The following is a 23,181-nucleotide window of genomic DNA, read 5'->3' as shown; positions in this document are numbered from 1 at the left end:
CAGCCTCGTCTCCATGGACTCTGTCTCCTTCTCGCTGCCTCGGTAAAGCAGCCAGCATAATCAAAGACCCCTCCCACCTGGGACATTCTCTCTTCTCCCCTCTCCCATCAGGCAGAAGAGACAAACGCCTGAAAGCACGTACCATCAGGCTCAAGGACAGCTTCTTTCCTGCTGTTATAAGACTATTGAACGGTTCCCTACCACAATAAGATGGACTCTTGACCTCACAACCTACCTCGTTATGACCTTGCACCTTATTCTCTATCTGCACTGCACTTTCTCTGCAGTTGTGACACTTTACTCTGCATTCTGTATTGTTTTATCTTGTGCTACCTCAATGCACTGTGTAATGAATTGATATGTATGAATGGTATGCAAGGCAAGTTTTTCACTGTACCTCGGTACAAATGACAATAATAAACCAATTCAATAATAAATCAATTCAAGAGTATATTCTTAAACTTACAGAGATTCTCACTAATAGCTAAACTTCTGATTATATTTGACCCTTCCCACTATGGAACAATCTACCGCTATGAAAATATCCATATCAATAGCTTGAATATTGACCCTTCCTTTAATTTTGAAAGCATTTTTTTGCATCATCAATGCCATATATATTTTTCAGCCCATATTTTTATATGACATTGAAATTGCTCATTCATTTCAATGTCATGTAAATACTTCTGTGGTTTTCTACTGTAATTGTTTCCCTTCCTTTGGGATTTTGCTTGACTCACAATTTTGGTTCACTGTGTTCTGCCTAATCTTGCACACAGAGCTGGTGTGTCCTTGCCTGCAACAATTAAAGCAACTGAACTGAGAAGCTTGAGCTGAGAGTTCCTGTGGCAAAGGTAGCACGATTTCCAACCTTAGTTTCTGGACACACCATTTGTGCTCCTGCAACTTAAACTGAGTTGGAGCTCCCACCTTTTCTCATGCCATGAGTTTGCATTCAGCGTTTTCATGAGTATGCTTCCCTGGCTTAAACTCATTTGCATTTTTAAAGTCCATAGGTATCCTGCATGCCTGTTTGAATGTTAGAGTTTGAATACTTAATAACTTGGATATGGTCAGCCATAATTCCAATGCAAAACTATCTCTCAGCATATGATCTAAAAACCCACCGATGTTATTATGCGATGACAGGTTTTTTCTGATCAACCATGTGGCTGCTAATTATCTCCCGTCACCCCTGCTTGTGAATTCTGAAATTATAACTTTCACTTCTGATGACACTGAAATGAAATGGTTTTGAAACATCTCTATCATATCACTAAATGGGACATTGAATTTCTCAATATCAAATTGCCTTCTTGCATTTGTGTATAGCCTCAATACAAGCATTTTCCACTTCACCCTTTATTTCAATAATCTTATTGTCCAGAAAATCCTCTTCATCCTTTGGATACCTGAAATGAAAGGTTCCCATGCTTTGTCAGTGTCCTTCATTTTGGGGCTGGTCTATCATTTCGGATTGTCTACTGCTCCAATGCTTATGTAGCTGATCTTACAATCAATTCTGCATGAAGTACCTTTCCTCCTTGTGCTTGGGTTCATACCTCAACTCCCCTCAACTGATAAAAGTTCTCACATTCACCCTACCAATGCAAAACCACCTTCTGACTTTTGAATACAGTAGCTCTTTGCTATTCTGCCCTTGTCACCAGTGCGAGGTTTATAATCTCTATAGATTCTCAACATTGAATAAAGTCCATTTGCAAAGTGTGCAGTCAAGTTGTATACACATGAAGTTCAAGGACCGCAAAATATGGTGCATCCTCTTTATTCAAGGGCTGCTTACAGACTGCCTGTCCGGAACTTTCTGCAGACATTTGCAGTCCAGAGAACAGTCCCTTGATACAATCATTCAAGAAGTAACGGCGTTAATTTGTTGTTCACAACCAATATTGCACATGCTACCTTTATTGTGAGAATTGGACAGCACTGAAAATTCAGAAGGACACAAGTTTGTCATATTGAGTGTGGAAGGAGTAGTGAGGTAGGCTTGTGTAATGTTTACAGGACAATGTGAGTTGCCTTTTTCACACTTCAAACAAATTGTTGTTCATTCAGAATCATTCTGGCATTGCACTCCATTATTTTAACATGGGTACTCTGGCAGTTGTCCATCTTGGTGTGCTGCATGAAGTGGAGCTGCAGAGTAGTGGTCAGACACAAGACAACTATATCCATGGACTTTGAGATAGAGGGCAGCAAGGGCTCAGATCCAATAATCACATTCCCTAAGTGTGTTCAGAGTCCTGTGCCCCTATCTCAACTACTCCAAAGAATATCCTTGGAGGCTAAGGTTTTCAAAGTCAGTGGTGATAGTGACCTGTGACTGTCTGCAGGCAGAGGTCCAACTATGTACCGATGCTCTGTCCATTGATGTCAAAATCATTGTCAGCTGAGCTTACTGTCTACTGAATCCTTCCAGGTAGCAGGTGACCCATGCCAAATATCAGCTTTCTGCTCTAGCACAATATTGAAGAAGTTAGTAAAGCTCTCTACACAAGGAAAAAGGACTTTGTCTACTTCTCCTTCAGCCAAGAACATAAAACTGAATAGGTGCACACAGATTTGCGAGCAGTGCAAACTCCCTGAAGACTCAATGGGGTGGTAGAATCTGAATCCAGAATCTGAAAACTGGAATTTGCTTATAATTGACAGATTCATGCATGGCGAGCTTGCCCTCTCCTACAGTGCATTAACAATATCAGATTTGGGTGGTGATGTCAAGTTAGCCATAATTAACAGCAGGGACCAGCATTTCCACTGAACCTTACCAAAAAATTGAACTGCTTCTCACAGCACATTCACTGCATAAAAATGGCTAGTTTTTCTCTGCATGTTTACAAGCAATAATCAAACCAGAAAAGACATTAATTTGCATTTCCATTTAATTTGGAAACCTTGGTACTGTTGGAGTACTAGAAATCTGGTTGACAGGATTTAGGGAGTGTTGAGGGAAAGCAGGCACTATTAAGAGATGATAGCACAGCCAAGAATATTGGAAACGAAAAGGAAGTCAGAGGTTGGGTGGTGGTTAACAGAGAACTCAGGGGTAGGTTTTTGAGAAGAGGCTGATAGCAGTTTTGGAAACGAGAGGCAGTAATTGGTATGTGGTAACCATTTAAAGTGGTAACCATCTAGTTTGGAGGTCTTTTAGTGGATTTCAAAGAATAGATGGAATAGTGTAATATGGGATGTTCCAAGAATTATGGATAGTGAATATTATTTGTAATATTCTTGTTCTAACAAGAATGAATGTTCTTAAAAATGGCAATTGAAGTGACAATGCTTATAAACTGAAATTAGTGAATGATTTCAAAACATCTCCGAAGTCCTATGCATTTTAATTTGGATCAAAAGTGCCCTTTGATCCTGCTAATGCTAATTCCCTGATCTTTTGTTGTGCTTCTGTTTCCAATGTTTAAATCTTCCTCAGACTTGCAGATATATCCATTTTTGGTGAAAATGTAAATCAATGACCATGTATGTACGATATGGAAGGAAATACTCTTTCCAAAGTAAGGCATTGATTTACAGTGACTGAATAATCTAAACCTTATTTTGTTGATATAATTCCTGGATTTTACCAGTTTTCTGGAAATTGCTCACAGGACTTCTAAGTGATAGTCTTAAATTAGAAGTTAAATGCAAATTTTAATTGAATAATAAATTAACGTGCAATTGTAAAGAAATTGCACTTACTGTTTCTTTTGTTTGCTCACTTCATTGCTGAATCATGAGAGCAGATGGGTTTTAATTTAAAAATATATTTAGATGTTTGCAGAAATTCCTTTTGTCAATGATATTGCTGGATTTTCCTTCTTTCTTTGTGGGAAATCTGTTCAATGTCAAACTATGACTACAGAACTAAGATGCCCTGTAAGGTTAATTCAGAGTGAATAATAAAGCACAGTAGAATATACCACATTACTTTTGGTTCTTTGAATTGCCAAGTATTGGAGCTGAGAGGGTGGAAACTTTACAAGACATGCTTGCAGATCCTTTATTGTTAGTATTTGCAACATTCTGAATTGGAGAGCACATCTACAGCAAAATTGTGTCATCAAGGCAAAATAAGATGTTTAAGCAGTAGGAAATCCACTTGGCTTGCTGTAGTATCATCTGTCTTGCATACATTTGCTGTCAAACTGGGTCTTAGATCAAAAGCCTTTGGATGGTTTTTTGAGTTTATAATAAAATTGCACAAAGGACACATTTATGTTGTAAAATGCCTGCCTGCCAGTATTTTTTTCCAAACTCAATTGTAGTATGGCTAATTGCCAGTCTTTGAAAAAGAAACCCTATTTTGATTTTAACGGTACTTCAGCAAATAACTTTTATATAATTATTATACATTTAAGAAAAAGGAAAATAAAATACCAAAAATTCACAAAGCCAAGTATTTTTTTCTGGGAAATTAATACTTTTCAGAAAATTTACCTATAAATTTTGAGTACCTGCTGTTAAATAGTGTTGATTTTGGCAGCCCCTAGTAAGCAAATTAGGTTTAATCTCTCTGATCTCACTAGTCTGTTCAGTCAGCCATGACATTCTCAGTGTCCATCCTTTCTGCTTCCCGGCTGTTCAGAGCCACAGCTGAGGCAATTCTCTGCGGGAGTGTTGAAGATCACCCAGTTTAACAGCAGATGGCGGCTGGAGAAAAATGCAATCACCAAGACAGAGTTCAAATTGGGTTCAGGGGAAAAAAGTTAACTTTCCTTCTGCTGATGGACCCTATTTTAAATATTCATTTATTCCAATTCAGGTTCCAATTAAATTCAAAATTACACTTATTTTATTTCAGGGGAAGTGCATTTGTTACTTTCACATTTTTACAGTGCAGGAATCTTATGGCATAAAATTCAGTTTATTAATAGGAATCCAATGAGTAATTTAATGTCATTTGATATCTGAAGGAAATAAAAAGTTTAACTAATGTATTATTGTATTAAACTCCATTTAATTTGGGCAAGTCCACTATTCAGTCAGCTGCTTGCACCTAGTTAAAGTGTAGTTACCTTGGCTACTTAAAATTCTGCTTTTAGTGTTTTATTACAGTTTGCACAACACCATATATGGCTGGAAATTGGAAAAAAAAGAATGAGCTGCAGCAGGAAAATTAATTTAAACAGAATTGATGACCTGCTGAAGTTGTGGCATTGAGACTCAGAACAGCACCCTGATCTGTCTAACTCTACTGTTGTTAACTTAGAGACGGCATAAACAGCTGTTCGTTGGCATGTTTTTTGGCTTAGCAGGCAGACTGTGCTAAAATGAACATAGCCAATGTAAGTGATGGGGAACTGTACATGAAGTATGAGTAAATTTGATTTGATGCTTACTTCTTCTAGAAATTATTGTTAATTCACTTGTACTGTTACTTTATATTACTGGGTTAGAGTTTACCACATTGAAATAATTGTTGTACTTTTTGAAAATATCTTTCATCATGTAAATGTATATTATATATTTCGTCGTCACATATATTTCATCACACTGACCTTTTACCCGTTAGTTCTGATCATTGGTGTTATTAGTCATGCTGGCTCATCTCAAACAAGATTTTTATTTTTAGACTAGTTTGATGTGAGATATTTTTAGAAAAATTAAAACTGTAATGTTTCAAATGTTTCCTCTTCAAACTTTAAAATTAAAAAAATCATGGTAGCCTGGAGTATTCGGTGGCTCCTGAATTGAAGATCTGAATAATAAATTAAAACTATTAAGTAGTTTATAAACAGGCTTTAGAAAGTTGTTTGCTGTGTAAATGGAGCTCTTGGCTGTTTGGTTTGAAGCTTCTGGGTTTACTTAACTGACAGATGATCCCATAATGCTATAAAAACCTCGTAATTCTTAAAATGTTAAATTCATTTTTGTTTCTATTTTCATGCAGTTAAATAGCCGGAATAACCATACTGATGTTATCTGTTATCTTTGTTTCAGGGGCTAATTTCGTAACTCGGAAAATTAGTCGGTCAGTGGCTAAGATTCACCTCAGACAGCTGGATTGTTTTAGTTTGGGCAATCTGGATGCCAAGAGAGATTGGGGTCATGCCAAGGACTACATTGAGGTAGGCCATTGGCCTAAGGCTGTTCAGAAGTATTTCCCTGCCTGGATGATACGTTTCACGCATCATCTCAAAAAATTGCTTGATCTGTATGAGTATCTTGTGAACTTGTGCCAAAGGAGAGTTGCTAACACAGTGTACAGTCAATTACAGCCAAGGGAATTCAGATCCATGGTGGGCTACCCCAGTCCTGACCTGACTAAAAAACAATCTTCCTCTTCATTCAGAACAGCTATAAGTTTACATTTCATTGGTAACGTACTGCCAGAGGGTCATTCTGAACTCCTTAACAACATTCTTAAATTTTTTTTCACCCTCTATTTTTGTTTTCTTGTCTTTTGAGAAATGGTTAAAGACACTACCATGTGGGCATTTTAAAATACTTTTAGTTTTGTTTTCTATTGTGCAGTATGGAGCAACTATTGAGACTGTATTTAACTCCACTAGACAGCAGCAAAAATAGTGTCTGGACTAGGCTAACTTGTTTCCCTCAGTTGGGTCCTGACAGGTTTCCTGTGCTTACAATGCTATTTCTGTCTTTTTGAATCATACATCCCTGGGACACAGACACTGGTTTTCCAGAACTATTTACGTAATTTAAACAGAAGCTAGAAAAACCTACAGAGCAAGAAAATCTGACAGTTTAATAAGGGTTCAGCAACAAGTTTATGGTAAATGCCTCTGTGTGGGTATACTTTCTATGTGAAAGAACACAGCAAATCCAGATGTCTGCTACTGGTTGTACAAACACCACAGAACTTTATACTGATGATATATTTGGTTCCTATTTAACTTTTAATGATAGACTTAAACTCTGCTTTTAACAAGTGGTATATATTTAGACCAAACATTTATCATATTAGAAAGGTCAGTCTGTAATTATAGATGGAGAGAGAAAATTATAATTTCCTTATATTATGCTGCTTTGTCACAATTTTCCTGTGTTAAAGCTTTCCTAATACATGTAGTCTTTGGCATAGGTATGGTTCTATGGAATTTTGGGCAATTTGCTTTCTACCTCACAAGTTGAGGAAGATTAAACAATGAACTGAGCAAATATCTCTTTCATTAAATTCTATTAAGTTCAGCAAAGGTCTATTTCATTAACTTTCATTAAATTCAGAGTTTTTTTTATTATTCCTGCTGTTTCATAATCCTTATAAAAATCTAGCACTCATAAAGATTGAATGAGTCTGGTTTAAGATAAATGCTGTGGTTGCTAACAAATGGCAGTGCAGGAAGCCAACAAAAATATAAGAGCAACCTTTTTTTTGTTAAATTTGGCTAAGTCTACATCTTAAAAAAACTAAAGTTTGCTCTGATCTTATCTGTAGTTGGTGCATGATTTAAAGCTGCCAATGCCAGACACATTTTACTACAGTGTGTCTAGAGTATCTTAGTTTTCCTGCTTTTTGAACTCCCAGTGAAGAGTAAATTAATTAATAGAAAAGTCTCCGTATTGTTTTACTTATTGTCATTTGGGACAAATTTAAATTATTTTGTCATTACTGCTGCTTAATCAGCCTGGAATTTGTAGTGAGAACTAATTTGAAGTAATCTGCACTGACCATTATAATGGAGGAAATCTGACAACAACTTCTGGCATGCTCATATGTATGATTAAAAGTGGAAATCCACATTTTGCCGTAAGTGATTCCCTGCTCCTCCACTGGGAACAATGCTTTACAATTCTCTGCGTAATCTTCAGAAATCAGTGAGCTGATGAAAACTTGAGGCATTTACGAACTATTCTTTCTGTTAAAAGCATGATTATGTTACACCGTGTTTAAGAATTTTTAATGGGTGTTCTAAACAGAATTACTACTTATCAAGCTCCCTAGTTCTGAAAAAAGTCATGTGTGGATTATCATTTCCTCAGGTATGTTATACTTGTTGTAATGATCATTTGAGAATACTCCAATATATATTTGGATTGTAATTGTGGTTTATATTTTAGATAGTACTGTAACTTTTCCTTGCCTTCAATATCTTTTGTACTTTTATTTTACACCTTCATTTTTCAATAACTAACGTTTTATATCAAATAACAAAAAAAAACTGCGGATGTTGGGCAACTAAAATAAAAACAGGAAATTCTGAAAATAATCAATGGAAAAATGGAATAAAAGAGGAATAACATATATGTAGCACCTTTCATAACTTCAGCACATCCCAATGTACTTTACAACCAATGAAATACTTTACTATTAGACAGTATAACAATGCAAGTAACACGGTAATCAGTTTAAACACATCTGGTTTTCCAGAAGGAGAGAGAAAATATTAGTGAAGAAAACTCTTATTACTTTTTTTCTGAAGGGTGTCATGGAATTCTTTGCATCCCATTGAAAAGGTAGACAGAACCTCAGTTTAACGTCTCTGCCAATGACTGCAGTTACTATCAATGAAGATTTTCCACCATGCGACTAGCTACAAATCTTGGCACTAATTGTCATTCTTCCCTTACTTGTCAGCTTAACACATTTCTGAGGATTCATTGGATAGTATTTTGGAAAAGGAATCCTATGCAAATTACTCTCCCTCACTTTGACATATTAAGGATAGCACCTGGGGGTGTATTCCTACTAGATCTTAACTGAGAATATCTAATCAATTCAAACTGAATCTGACTAAGGCTTTTCCAATGAGCATGGTTGTGGTCACCAAAACCAATTCAGCCTCGAGAGAACTTCTAGATCTATCATGGAACACCAATTTATAAATATAATAAAACTAATCTAGCTTCTAACTGTACTTCACGTTGTCTGCTATTTGTAAACTTAATGCAATGTTCCTGTGATGTTCAGAAAGTACATTTCATGTACGTTTAATTGTTTTTGGATTGGATTCAGGATTTTCATGGACAACCCTATAAAGTTAATACTGGTTTGCTTTTATTTCAACACTTTTAATTAGTTTAATTGAAATGGTATAAAGAAACGAGAAACAAATGGGGATAGATGGTGATTAATTCATAATAGACCTTTATAATCCAATCTTTTTGTAATATTACTGACTTTTTCCAGTTTCTCTTTATGTTAAATATGACAAAGTCTTTTCCTTGCATGGTGTTACATGGTGGAGTTTTGTAATAATATTGTAATTCTGTTGCCATTATTCATCTGCAGGCTAGAACAGCTATTCCAATCTGGTTATTATGAGATTTAAAGAACACTTTTTTGTTGATAGTGCATAGTTTAAAGGTGCATACAGCTTTGACCTCAGGATAAATGTAAGGTTGGATGTGTAAAAACAAAAGGTCTACCTTTCATGCTTTAGCATATTTCTTCCCTTTAGATGATTATTTATTTACATGTTTCTACTTAAATTCAGAGATATCTCCCAACATTTAAATAAATATGGGAAGGGAGACCATGGGTGTGATGGAAAAAACCTGTACATCATCATATGTGGATAATGTGGAAATCCTACCTGATTTATAGTTGATCCTTATGTGGAATCTTCTCCATTACCCTGGGGAGAGTTGAGGAGATTGCAATCACAAAAGTGAGATGTGGGTTGTTGAAATGGTCAGGAGTGAAGTGATTTCTGCTCAAGGTACAAATGGTGAAAGCACCCATAAGTTGAATCTGTATGTTCTCATCTGCCATCTTTTTTGAGCCCTGGAAAACTTACGTCACAGTCATTAAATCTAAGAAACTATCAAGTTTTAAGCTTGCAGCTTTATTACTGTATATGAATAATTGACCTGTCTCTTAAGTGCAGGATAGTCAGCTGCCACCAATTTGACTGTCTGTAAATTGTAGAAGGCAAATTACAGAGCTGCCCTCTAAAAGCAATGCCTGCATATATGCATGCCAAAGATGGCTGGTTTTCCTGTATATAACTTTTGGTACTGTTTGCAGTATGGTCTGCTTTGAATAAAAAGGTTGAATTGTCATATGGCAGCAACCTGTGTTGTTACATCTCTGGTGTGAGCAACAGAGGAAAGCAGATCAGGCAAAAGATAAGGTGCTAAGGTGAAAACAGCGTGTACCAGAATTATTCAAAGCACTTTTCCCTGAATTGCAGTGTGGATTTCATCCATATAGAGGTGCAGTGGAAATGACCTTCACTATGCCATAACTCCAAGAAACACCAGCCACTTTATATGGCCTTAAGAAAGCCTCCTCAAACACTCCTCAAAATCAGCTACCCAAAGGAATTTGTCCCCATCTTACTTTTGCCCTCTGATTGTATGCAAACCATGATATTAACAATGGTTCTGCAATAGAAATGATCTCAATGAAGACAGGTGTCAAACAAGGCTGCCTCATTGCTCCAGTACTTCACCTTCCTCACTGTAATGTTGCACTTCATCCACAACAAACTTTCCTTGGGAGTAGAGCTAATGTTCAGAGCTAATGGGAAGATTAATGGGAAGCTGTTCGACCTATGTGATGATTACAATTTAGAACCGAGTTCCCCTTGAAGCTCAATGGTTGAGCTACAGTATACAGACAACGCTTGCATTTGCGTGTGCTCGGAGGAAGAGGTCCAAGCCATTGTCGACTTGCTCACTGAAGCATATGCTGAACCTTGCACTCAACAAGACAAAGATCCTCTACCAACCTGCCCCTGTTGCAGCACAGTGCCCTCCAACAAAAAAAAATCTTCATGATATGACTCTGGAAATCATGCTCCACTTCACATATTTCAGGAGCCACTCATTAATGGAGACCTACAGTGATGATGAAATTCACACACCACCCTTAATGCACCAGCAGAGTATTTGGGGAAGGGTCTTTGGAGATCAATAACTCATGATGTACCAAGCAGCAGTGATCTTTGACCTAGAACCTTCTGACTGCATTCAGCAGGCACTGAAAAATTCCATCACTGCTGCCTTTACAAAATCTTCCGGGTTTGCTGGAAGGATAATCAAACCAACCTATTCCCAGGCCAGCATCCAGGCCCTAGTTACACTCAAGTGGCTACATTGGGCAGGCCAAATTATCTGTAATCCCAACACCAGATTCTGGAAATTGATACTTTATTCCACTTTCTTATGGGAAGAGATTACCAATTGGACAGAAGAAAAATGTTCAAGGATATGCTCGCACCTCTTTGAAGAAATATAACGTCCCCACTTGCTCCTGAGAATTTTTGACACATGACTGTTCAAAATGGAGAGGAAGCGTAGAGTCTTAGAGTTATACAGCATGGAAACAGGCCCTTTGGCCCAACTGGTCCATGCTGACCAAGGTGCCCCACCCAAGCTAGTCCCATTTGCCAGTGTTTGGCCTAAAACCTTCTAAGCCTTTCCAATCCATGTACCTGTCCAACTATCTTTTAAAAGTTGCTATTGTAACATCTAGGATGATATTAAGGGTGTTGAGGTCATGGGGGTACTCAGAAATCCTGGGTACTCAGCTGAAAGAGTGCACCACTGCACCTGGCTGCCCCATTAGCCACCTCGTGAACCATGTGCAGAAAGCTCTGTTGCTTCCACATTGGCCTCATTAACACGCCAGAACCACAAACCTGGAGTGGGAGCAAGTCATCCTTGATCTCGAGGGACAGCCTAAGATAGGAAGAGAAATGGCAGTGAATTGGTCTCAATGTGCTATTTGTATCCTGAGTTAAACTGGCCACTGTATTCGTAAGAGTATTAGATATGGCACAACTGATGCATGCCAGAGGTTTGGGAATCAAGTAATTCCTGAATTCAGTCGACTTGTAAAACTAATTTAATGCAAGCACTGCCCAAATGGAATTCCGTGTTCCAGCTGATGCTCTCCTTTAACCTTGCACAGCTGAACATATGTTCGATAGCCAGAAGGACTCCACATGCCCCACCAGTACTATTTAAAGGGATCGGCTATTTGTAAGTTAGTTGGTGACTGATGTTCTACTGTTTTATCTCTGTATATGGGTTTAGTTCTTGAAACTTGCTAAAATCTGCAGGGAGTTGTGTAGCAAATGTTGAAGGATTTGGTCATGAATTTCAGCTTCTGGTTATTCTCAGACATTAGTGCATTAATTTGCATTACTTTTGAGTAGTTACAGAGTTGGGAGAATGGGCAGAGTATGTGCAGAGCAGAACACATTTCTGGAAAAAAGAGCGTCCCTTGATGATAGTCCTTGTCCATCTAAGGTCTTCAAAGAACAGTTCTTCAAGTTAAACATCTGAAAGAATGGTGGCTAAGGCTTCAGTGAGGACACCATTGAATTCTTTCTGCTCTTCCACCTACACAAAACAGAATGATAACTGCTTTGTTAGTGCATGCGTCAATTTAGGGCATCATGAATGGTGCTTTCTGTGTCACATTTCCATCCGCCTCAGGTTTTATAGCTTAGTTTGGTCGATCATCAGATTTCCCACCAAATGCCACTTTTAAAATTGGTAAATATAGTGGTAAATTGGTTTATTATTGTCACATGTACCAAGGTACAGTGAAAAACTTGTCTTGTATACTGTTCATACAGATCAATTCATTACAACAATGGGTGATTGATCATTGTGTGGGATGAGCAAGAAATTTGCAAGGTAATAGATCTTTAAAGATTTGTTCATCACTAAAAGTGATAGAAAATGTTCTTCTGGTAATTTCTCTGTCCAAACTCTGCTCAGGAGGGTGCTTTTTAACTCTCGATTGAGCACCATTCATTCTTGAATAGCATTAAGCAGGGTGTCCAACATATTCCCATCACAGAAGTCACTTCATTTCATATGTATATTTTTCACTGCTATTTTCTTGGACTCATTTTGCAGAAATAATTGACTTTACAAAAGAAAGTTTCACCTTTAAAGGGGAACAACACCCCAATGAAAGTTGATATTATGCTGGTTTTCAGCTCCCAGTGCCGACATGCTGGCCAATATTTTGCACTCAGTGCACTTGCAAGGGTTCCGACTAACATTTGTGATTTGGACTAAAGCTGTAGCATCTGGTAAGTTTCACACCCAATCCTAACCATGCTTACGTTATTTCCAGTACTTATTTTGATGCAATTTCAAAATATGTTGTGTTGTATTGATTGTGGCACTCCTTATTAAATGCCACACATATCTGAATACTCTGTACAATTTCAGTTATCCTGAAATAGCCCAAACATTGTCGATTCTGCTGATGTATGGCCTGCTTCATAAATTTATTACACAATTCTCAAAAGAATCATTTTATTTCTTTGCCATCTTGGTTATTACTAAGCTTACTGTTCCCAATGGCCTATGAACTCAGTGTTGCATTTGTGAGGGGTACAAAGTTTCTTCTGTTTAGCCAATCCACTGTGGTTGTAACAGATTGCCAAGTATAACATTTTAATTTAGCTTTTGTAGTTGCACTGATTCTCTTTGTGATTACCTGTGCAGATTGTAACAAGATGAGCTTTGTTACCTTCATAAACAGCCATTTTTTTCCTAAACCCTTTAAGAATACAAGCTATTGGTTAGGTAGCATTAATTTTGGAGGAACTTACAGTAACTATATAATATCAAACAGGAAAATAGTTTTAAATTTACTGTTTAAATAAAAAATAGTATGCATCATGATTGAAATGTAACTTGATAGTTGCTAAATCAGTCTACAGAATGTATCGATACAGATAACATCTTTCAGTTTCAGGCCTTTTGGTTCATGACTAACTGGCATTTTGATTTTTGCTTGTTATTATTATTGTTATTGTTGGTTTATTAGTGTCACTTGTACTGAGATACATTGAAAAGCTTTTGTTTGCATGCTATCCAGGCAGATTGTGCCATTCCTAAATACATCGAGGTAGTAAAAAGAAAGCAGAATGCAGAATATAGTTTTGTAGCTACAGAGAAAGTGCAGTGCGGGTAGACAAATCAAGTGCAAGGGCCACAACCAGGTAATTGGGAGATCAAGAATTCATCTTTAGTGTTCTTTCGGCATACAGAGGATTACATCCAAAAATTGAACATCATCTAATTTAACAGAAAAGCCAAGAGAAGAAAGATGACTAGTAACTTAATAAATTCCTCCGATCCCTATCTTTTCAAGCTGTTAAAAAGGCCATTGACTTATTTTCGTGTGATATTCCTGCCTGTAGACCAGGATTTTCCTTGGTGAAACTGTCCTTGTGCAAGCAATTTAGGGTAGTTATTCCAAGTGAAATTAGGCATTGAAAGTTCACCCCAGAAAATAACACATCTTGCTGTAAAACTCTGCTATGCACCCTTTTGCTCAAAGGTGAAGGGATTATGAGTTGGCCACCAACATGATTTCACTTGCCTTTCATTGAATACCCAGGGAGACCAACAGCTTACTGAAGTTGACAGTTTTGGGACAGAATGATCTCGAAGAAGCTGAGGAGAAGTAGGGAAATTTGAATGCCCTTGCGCACACATAGCTATCTCACTGGAAAGAACTTGCAGGACTTAAAAAGAAATTAAGAGATATCTGTTTTGAAATCCATTACCAGAATTTACAGTTTGGGGTATTTTAAGGACAATTGAAATTTGAAACTTCTTTCAGATATGATAGCCATCAAATTATGCTAGTAATTTCAAGGAAGTTATTTCTGTAAGGTAATGAATGTTCCTTTTGGTATCAATATTGTGTTTTAAAGACATGTTTATGAGGGTATGGTGGAGGAGAAGATCAAAGCCTTGGGAATGGACCAACAAAGACATGGACCATACGTGACACCACATAATCTAAAGAGAAAACATTATCTATACTTTGCTTGTCAATAGTTTCTAAAAAGGATGTCTTTTCCCTCACATTCAACAACTGATTATTGGAACTTAAGTTACAATCTCTTTTCACCAGGGGCCTTGCCCACTGAGTGCTATAATGTGATGACAACTACATGTTTGAAGCAACATAATATTTCTAACTGTCTACTGGTGATATTGGTTGCATCTGTTAATCAGGAGTTCAGTTATGCATTACACAGGTGATGGTTCCTCCATGCAGGCATGTGTATCTGAGTTATATGGTCCCAGTAAGATGAGATGCAGTGGAGTACAGTCAACATTTCCAAAGTGGCAGGATTTCATTAATGCTGTCGCTTACTATAATGTTACCCATGCCAAAGACTGGTCTGTACATCTCATCAGTTACACGAATGGAATATGATTTCAGTCACTGATCAGGCTGATGGTGAGTGATGCCAGTTGTCTTTTCTGGTGTGGAATGCATGCCTTCCAAAAAGCAGGCACGAATGTCATTCATTTCAAGATATCTCCATTGTTCTGTCAGGGCAAAAAGAAAAACCAACAGTATGTATTTCAGCCACAGCTGATGATCTGTTTCCGTTATCTGAGAACAGACGTTGAAAACAAAGAAACATTGCATGCTACATAAGAAATAGTTTAACAGACTATCAGTATTTTGAAGTTATTGCTTGGAGAGTAAATTGCAGCCCAATCTAGCAAGAGTTTTCAAATTATTTTGGCTCTAGGCATCTTCTGCAATGAGGTCATTACAAAAGGATTTGGTGTTCTACCCATGCCGCACAAATTCCAAGGTATTACTATTTTAAACAAGTAGAAGCCAAACCATCTATGCTTCATTTTCCAGAGTAACACTGTTGCCAAGTACCCCACAAACTACTGTTGATTAGTAGCTAAACTGGATGACCATCATAGCCACAAGAGCAGAGGGTGTGTACTTGGTGACAGGTGTCTTACTTTCAAACGCTTCAAAGTTTTTCTACTGTTTATAAAACTTTAATTAGATGTGAAATGAATACCTATCACTCAGGTAAATACAATCAAATTAACATTCCAGGACAGAAGCTCAACACCATCCCAGGCAGAGAAACTTGGTAAATTAGTCCTTCTGCCACTGGATTTGAGTTCACTCTTATGTTGTCCCATATATGAGGCAGAGAACAGAAGGCAGCAATTCTCCCAGGTTACTTCAAAGCTCCCCACTGTGTCCAGTATCTTTGAAAAGGGCAAAAACATCATGGAAACATTGTTTGAATTTTATTCCATAATCATTGCTGATTCAAAATCCTGTAATTCTCTTCCAAAGACTATTGCATGGGGAGCGTAACACCATAGACTCCTACGGTTCAAGTAAAAGGCTTCATCAAGTAAGAGTAAAAGTCATCACCAGCATAAAAAATGGCATACTTGTCAATGTGGCTTACATAGAATACCTACAGCACATACAGGCCCTTTCGCCCACAAAGTTGTGCCGAACATGTCCCTACCTTAGAAATTACCAGGCTTACCCACAGCACTCTGTTTTTCTAAGCTCCATGTACCTATCCAAAAGTCTCTTAAAAGACCCTATCGAATCCACCTCCACTACCGTTGCCGGCAGCCCATTCCACACACTCACCACTCTTTGAGTAAAAAACTTACCCCTGACATCTCCACTGTACCTACTCCCCAGCACCTTAAACCTGTGTCCTCTTGTGGCAACCATTTCAGCCCTGGGAAAAAGCCTCTGACTATCCACATGATCAATGCCTCTCATCATCTTATACACTTCTGTCAGGTCACCTCTTATCTTCTGTCGCTCCAAGGAGAAAAGGCTGAGTTCACTCAACCTGTTTTCATAAGGCATGCTCCCCAAGCATTAGAGTTAGTGTTGACTTTCTAGCGGGTGAAGATGACCAGTACCATAATCAGCGTGAAGTTGCTCAGGAGAGTAAGTATCATAGATCACAAGGCTAGAAAGGTGCACTTCATCCAGATAACGAAACAGCCTCAGATTATCCCATTTAAGCTCTCCAATGGCCATTATCCAAGTTTGACACTGCTTGTATACTTTTTAGATCTTAGTGAATAGGTAAGAAAGATTACAGGAGGTATTTATTGAAATAATATGTGACCTATTACTTACATTTGCCTTTTGCTACCTCTATCTTTTTCTCTTCATCACACATACTTGGATCACTTGTCTCAACACGTTCTTCACTTCTGGATCTTATGCCATTCTGTTATGTGATGCTGTCACAATGCCAGGATTTTGAGTGACTCCACACCTAAAGCTTAGATATCCAGGCACCCAAACCCCTGAGCTCTTCATCCTTCGAATCATTAGTAGAGAGTATTTATTCCAGTTCCTTCCAGAGGACAGTTGTTTCATCACCATTCCCATCCAATTTCCAGATTCTCGATGATCCACCTTGCGACATACCCTTTGTCTCACTGCTGAGGAGTATCCTCTGTGTTCCACCCAATATTTATCTCTTTAAAAAAAAATGTGGATTGTCAAATTGCTGTTTATAGGAACTTGTGTATAAATTGATTGCCCTGTTTTCAAAATTATAATGGTACACTTGAAAAGTACCATTAATTGGCTGCAAAAGATCATGAAGGGTTGAATATAATGCTGGTCCTTCCATATGATATAAAATTTGGAAACATTTATATTCTGCCTTTCATATACTATAATTTTTTGTCATAATGAACAACGGTTATGGATTCTTAAGATTAGAATTTTTTAAATTATTCATTTTTCTGGATTTAGGTATTGCTGGTAAGGCCAGCAATTATTGCCCATTCTTATTGCTCCTTGAAGAGAGTGGCTTGCTTGCCCATTTCAAAGACCATTTAAGAGTCAACCACGCTGATGGTCTGGAGTCACATATAAGCCAAAGCCATGACTGATTTCATTTGATGAAAGACATTTGTGAAATTGAGGGGATTTTTACAGCAATCCATCATTTTGTGGTTATCATTACCAATGACTTTTTTAAAATTTCCCAGATTGACCCTGGCCTGTGGGTTACTAGTCCAATAACAACCACTGCATCACCATCGTCCCCTTGCACCTAACATTATACTAGGCTTAAAATCTAATATTGTAACAGTATGATTTAATTTCTTACAGAATGCAAAGAATAGCACTTTGGTGATGACGAGTTCAAGCACTTCTTCATTGCATAAATGATTTTTGTAACACAAAAACTACTGGTCCTTTGTAACTGTCTTTCTGAGATTTGTCAATTGATCATATATATGCCTTGAAAAGCACCAGTACAGTTTAATGGTTGGCTGCAGAAGTTTCCTCAATTTGTCTCAATGTCATTCACACCAGCAGCCAATTTTTGTAGTAGCACACCCCTTTCTTGTACTCTCGGTTTCACTGCTATGTCCTACATATATTGCATGATAATGACTCTGGGTTGCTGCTTTCTCCTTGACAACTGCATCAGGTGGATTTGACCTGATTCTATTTACCTCACATCTCTGGTCTGATTTGGTGACCATAACTGATTTTGTCTTGTAAACTAAAGAAAAATTTCGCCAGTGACCTTTCCATCCATTCTGCTCAGGTCTCTCTTTCTTATTCAATGGTGTCATTCACTTGAATCCAGTCATCCTATCCAGTTGACCATGATCTCATTTTGTAGCCATCAACTATATTGTTTTACAGACAGTTTTCATTTCTGATCTTGAACTGTAATAATACTAGTAAAGTCTTTCTATCTTGCTCTAAATAATATTCTTATGACAAAGACAATCTTTAAAACTATGCAAATAATCTTGTTTTTTCAGATTGCTGACGTGTTGACATTGGTCACAGATAAGAAAAAGTGCATCACTTAATAGAATGTTGAATTTATGTTTATTTTTATTCCTTTATTAATGTAGGTAATTATTAGATTTATATAAAGCATTACTTTTACAATTTTTGGCAAATAATCATGTGAATGTAGCCCTGCACATGTTGTATTATTTTACGTTTTTTTTCTCACATGTGTTTTTCACAATTAGTGCACAGTTCTGAAAGGGCCTTGTCTCACTGCCTTTACTGCAGGAAATAATTTACTTCAAGTTGAACATTTTGGCCTGCCAAATTGTTGGCTCTAAATACTTCTGGTTCCGCTTCATAGCTTTCTCAGAATTTTTTAATGCATGGTGTGTCTTCTAGGCTGCTGTGCTTTGTGTCTTGGTATGTTTCTACCACATCCTTTTATGGATGAAAAGGAAAATAATACCACAAAGCTGCTTTTTTCCCCTCAGCGAAGAAAAAAAAATTCAGGACAATGTAAAATCTGTTTTGCTTGTAAAGAAAATGAGATGCAAGTTCCATTTGCTGCATGGTAGCACCTCGTGTTGTTTAAAAAAAATAATCCAATGGTAACTTTGTTACATCTAAAGTTTTATCATAATAATTATTTTAGGATTGGAAGTTGCTCATGTGAATATTATAAAACTGAGGAGATCCCAGAGAGACTTAAGCAAGCAATATTAAATATCTAACCTACCTCAATACGGGAAATGTTTTCCTGAAGCTATGTTGAAAAGGCATTGAAGTTGGCTTTCTTGCTTAAAAAATAGTAAAGGTACAGGTGGTAAAAATTTAGTGTCCCATTGGGTAGGTAGTGGGGCCCATATTCAGTTTTAAATTATATGTTGGTTAATCCCTGCAATGTGTAGAATGTAGGTACTGTATTTTTAGATTGCTATAATATCCTGCAAACTTGAATTTTAATTTAGATTCTGCACACTGCTCTCATTCACAATGAAACTCAGTTAAGGCTGCAATCTGGGTCTGATAGTCCCCATATCTAAAATGTTTTTGTACAAGGAGCTCTTTAATTAGTTGATTTCACAAGTAAAACATTGGCCTAAAATGGACAAGTAGATTATCGAATAAGCAATTTTAAACTTTGTTGATGTAAACTTCGTAAGAGGATTTATTTAAGTGTTCAAATTCCTTAAAATTTACTAAGAGCTGAAAGCTGACTGCGTAGTAAAAGCTGAGGCTGCAGAGTGATGGTCCAGATATATTGCAGGTGCTAGTTTGGGATCAGACCACTTTAGAGCAGTATGAGCAGGCAGCACTAAGTTATGGTTCTAGTTCTGCACTATGGTCCTTGAATATGTTGATGTGCAGCTAAGTACAGTGACTTTCATATTTCCCTTTGATTTTTTTTTGATGATGCTCAAAGGTTAGGCTCACCAAAAATCATGACAGGGTTTTTGATGCCTGTGGAACCTTACCGCAAAAGAGGTTGATTGAGTGAATTCTGGGGGAGGAGTTCTGGACGTAGAGTATCTTGTGTCTGATCCCTATTAATCAGTTCCCTATCCAAGTTGTCTTGGTTGTCTTCAATTTTGTGTACTCTCATTTTCAGATGACTGATGTAAAACTTTTTGAAATGCGTTTTGGAAGCTCCTCTTAGACACTATCATATTACCGATCTCAAAAAAAATCAACCAAAAGCATTGGACCTGTTTTCATCCTTCACAAATTCATGTTGGTTCTCAATCAATTCATATTTGTTAAAGTGTTCTGTCAATCTTTCCCTAATAAGAGATAATATTAACTTCACTACACCTGACTTTGGATCAATAAGCCAATATTTTCTTTGTTTGCTTCTCCTAAACTTTGTATATGATAGAACAATTTTCCCAAATTCAGGCCTGTTTTGTTCATCTTTTCTAGATTTACTGCAACCTAACCAGTAATTCTTAAATGGAGATTTGAATGCCTTTAATTAATATAAACCAACATTGGAGATCAGCATTGGTAACTCTTTGTGTTCCTGCTTGTCTTCCTCCAGCAACTGTCTCCAACCTTCACTCTCCCCTCACCCCCCCCCTTACACCATCTGCCTCTCAATTTTTATTTCAATCTCTTTATCTGCCTCCATCTATCATTCACCCCCTCCTCAGTCCACCAATCACCTCGGACTCCTGTCTTACCACTCCCCTTCTCTTCTTTATACTGGTCATGTCACCTCTCCAATCTCAGTCCTGATGCAGGGTTTCGACCCAAAAGGTCAGCATTTCTTTTCCTTCCACAGATGCTGCCCGACCTACTGAGTTCCTCCAGCAGATTGTTTGTTGCTCCAGATTCCAGTATGTAGTCTCTTGTGTCTCTATAAACCAACATCATCTATGATTTTGTTCATTCAGTCTCACAGATAAGTCCCAGATGCAATTCCCAGCATGTGGAGTGTTATGCATTTTTGAATGACTTTGGCACCCCAGAAAGGATTGCCCAAATGACAGCTCTTGATTGCTACTCTTTCCTCTAGACTTCAGATGAGGACTGGGTCAGACTTTCTGTGGTTGAATATCACAAATGAGAAATAGCCAGTTAGTTGTGAGGTATTGAAATATTGCAACTGAGGAGAAAAGTAGGGTAAAAAGTGTATTTAAATGATTTGACTGTAGATACTATTTGCATTTGGACGGCTTAAGAAATGCAATTGTGTTTGCTGCTTTTTGAAAGAATAGCTCCTTAGTCTGTTTTCATATAAAGAAATGTAAATTTAAGTTTGTAGATTAGTTAACTGAATGTCCTGTTTCTGTATTGTACATTTCAGGTAGTGCTATGAAAATGATTAATGTAGTTATTCATGGTCACCATTCATCCCATTGCAATAAAAATATAACTCAAGGGTTAGCTGTGGTACATTGAAAGATACATTGACTCAAGGTCAAAAGTCTTATTATGTAGTACAGGAGGTTCCCGAGTTATGGAAAACCTGATTTTTGAAAATCCGACTTTATGCAGATTCTCCCAGACTCTGCTCTCAGGTACGGTACTCGAATCTCTTTACCAGGAAACAATGCAGAGATCACCTATAGAAAGAGTCGATGCCTTCTCCAAACTCTCCTTCAAGTAAGATCAAACGTTATGTACCCGAAGCCACCTCTCGTTAGCACACTTTCTTTTATTAAACTGCCAATGGTTTTCTCACTGGTTAGAAGATCAGCTTTCCTCTATCACTCTGCCCAAGCTGCATTCAGCCAAACACTTGTCACAGTTCACTTATTGGTAATAACACCTATAACCTATGCTGATCTTCCGCAGTCTACCCTTGCAAATCAGTCCCCAAGGGCTGTTGTGCCCAGAGATTTCACATTACAATTTTGGGGGAATTTGTTTGTTTCTGACTTATAAAAGATTCAATTTATGGACAGTTCTCAGGAAAGGAACCTGGGAACACCCTGTGCTGTCACTTATGATGAACAACATGATTTTACAGTAGCAAGAATAGTGAGTTACTGCTTTTATTCACATGCATTGAAATTTCAACTGATTAGTTTGGAATAAAACAAAATTAATTCTTGATTTATTATTTTAAATTGATTTAGATCTTTCATACCCTGTGCTGTTTTTGTTCACTGTGCAGATTGCATAAGAATACTTCTTCATACCATGCACATGCATATAGTATTTTGTTTGCAGTTGATTTTACACTGTAGTGGGAAATATGACGATCAATTTGTACAAGGAATATCACAGGAGTAGTGAAGGTAAGGATTGGTTTTATTTTGTGATGTTAAGTTGGCTGATTAATATTAGCCAATGGAGAAATCTTCTCCTCTTGTTAGAGTTTTGATTTAACATCTAATCCAAATGGTGTTTTCTCCTCTATCACCATGTTGAAATAACAATCTAGATTTAATGTGGAATTCTCTGCATTGGGTCTTGAATCCACAAACATCTTCTTAGAAGGCCTGAGAGTCTAACCTAAGACTGATTCTTAATTACATTCAAATTCGGTCATAATTTTCATCTTTATTCAACACTTAATTTGAAAGGTATGAGGCAATGATGTACGTTGATGGAATATTGTCTTGGATTAGGACATAGATTTTGAGTCCAATGCCACACTGTTTGAACACTGCACTGCACCTCTGTAGAAACGGGCAAGTCTCTTGCATGGGTGGGAAGGAAATTACCCTTAACCATGTTAATGAGACTTTAGCTACAGTCCACATCCCCTGTATTGAATGAGAAGAGAAAGAAAGGGAACTTATTATAAAATCCAGTACGTGAGAAACATTTGTTGCATCAATGCTGAAATATCAATGACATCAAAAGAATTTCTTCAGCTTTCCAAAGTGCAATGGTTTTACAGTTTTTTTTTAGCAGCTGGGTCTGACTGAAGCCATCTTGTTTTGAGACAGCAAATTGTTACAGTTTAACATTTGGATCTTGAGTGCTGTCCATATTAAGCATGGAGGAGTATTTAATACGCCTTGTGTAGTTGGATACTGTGACCAAGTAGTAATGTAAGGTTTATTTAATCTTTAGTTCTTTCTGATCACCTCCTGAAATTCTTAGGAGAGTACTTGTTGGGAGAAAATAGAAATTGTTTCTGAGCAACACATTCACAGTTTTTCACTGGTTCTGGTCTCTGTTCAATTATAATTCATGTGCATTTCTAATCTTTCTCTTTCTCTGTCCTTTTTCTCTTA

The 23,181-nt window shown here is 37.3% G+C and overlaps 1 protein-coding gene across 1 annotated transcript in view; it reads left to right on the top strand.

The window, feature by feature from the left end:
* The window catches only part of gmds (GDP-mannose 4,6-dehydratase), a 490,748-nt gene that overhangs the window by 169,923 nt on the left and 297,644 nt on the right, over window positions 1-23,181 (top strand). The window contains exon 7 of the mRNA XM_052016962.1: window positions 5,959-6,086. Coding sequence (XP_051872922.1) covers window positions 5,959-6,086 — 128 coding nt within the window. The remainder of the gene's footprint in view (window positions 1-5,958; window positions 6,087-23,181) is intronic.

The sequence above is a fragment of the Pristis pectinata genome, chromosome 5 (assembly GCF_009764475.1).
Source record: "Pristis pectinata isolate sPriPec2 chromosome 5, sPriPec2.1.pri, whole genome shotgun sequence".
Classification (NCBI taxonomy): Eukaryota; Metazoa; Chordata; class Chondrichthyes; order Rhinopristiformes; family Pristidae; genus Pristis; species Pristis pectinata.
This window is presented reverse-complemented; position numbering and strand designations above follow the sequence as displayed.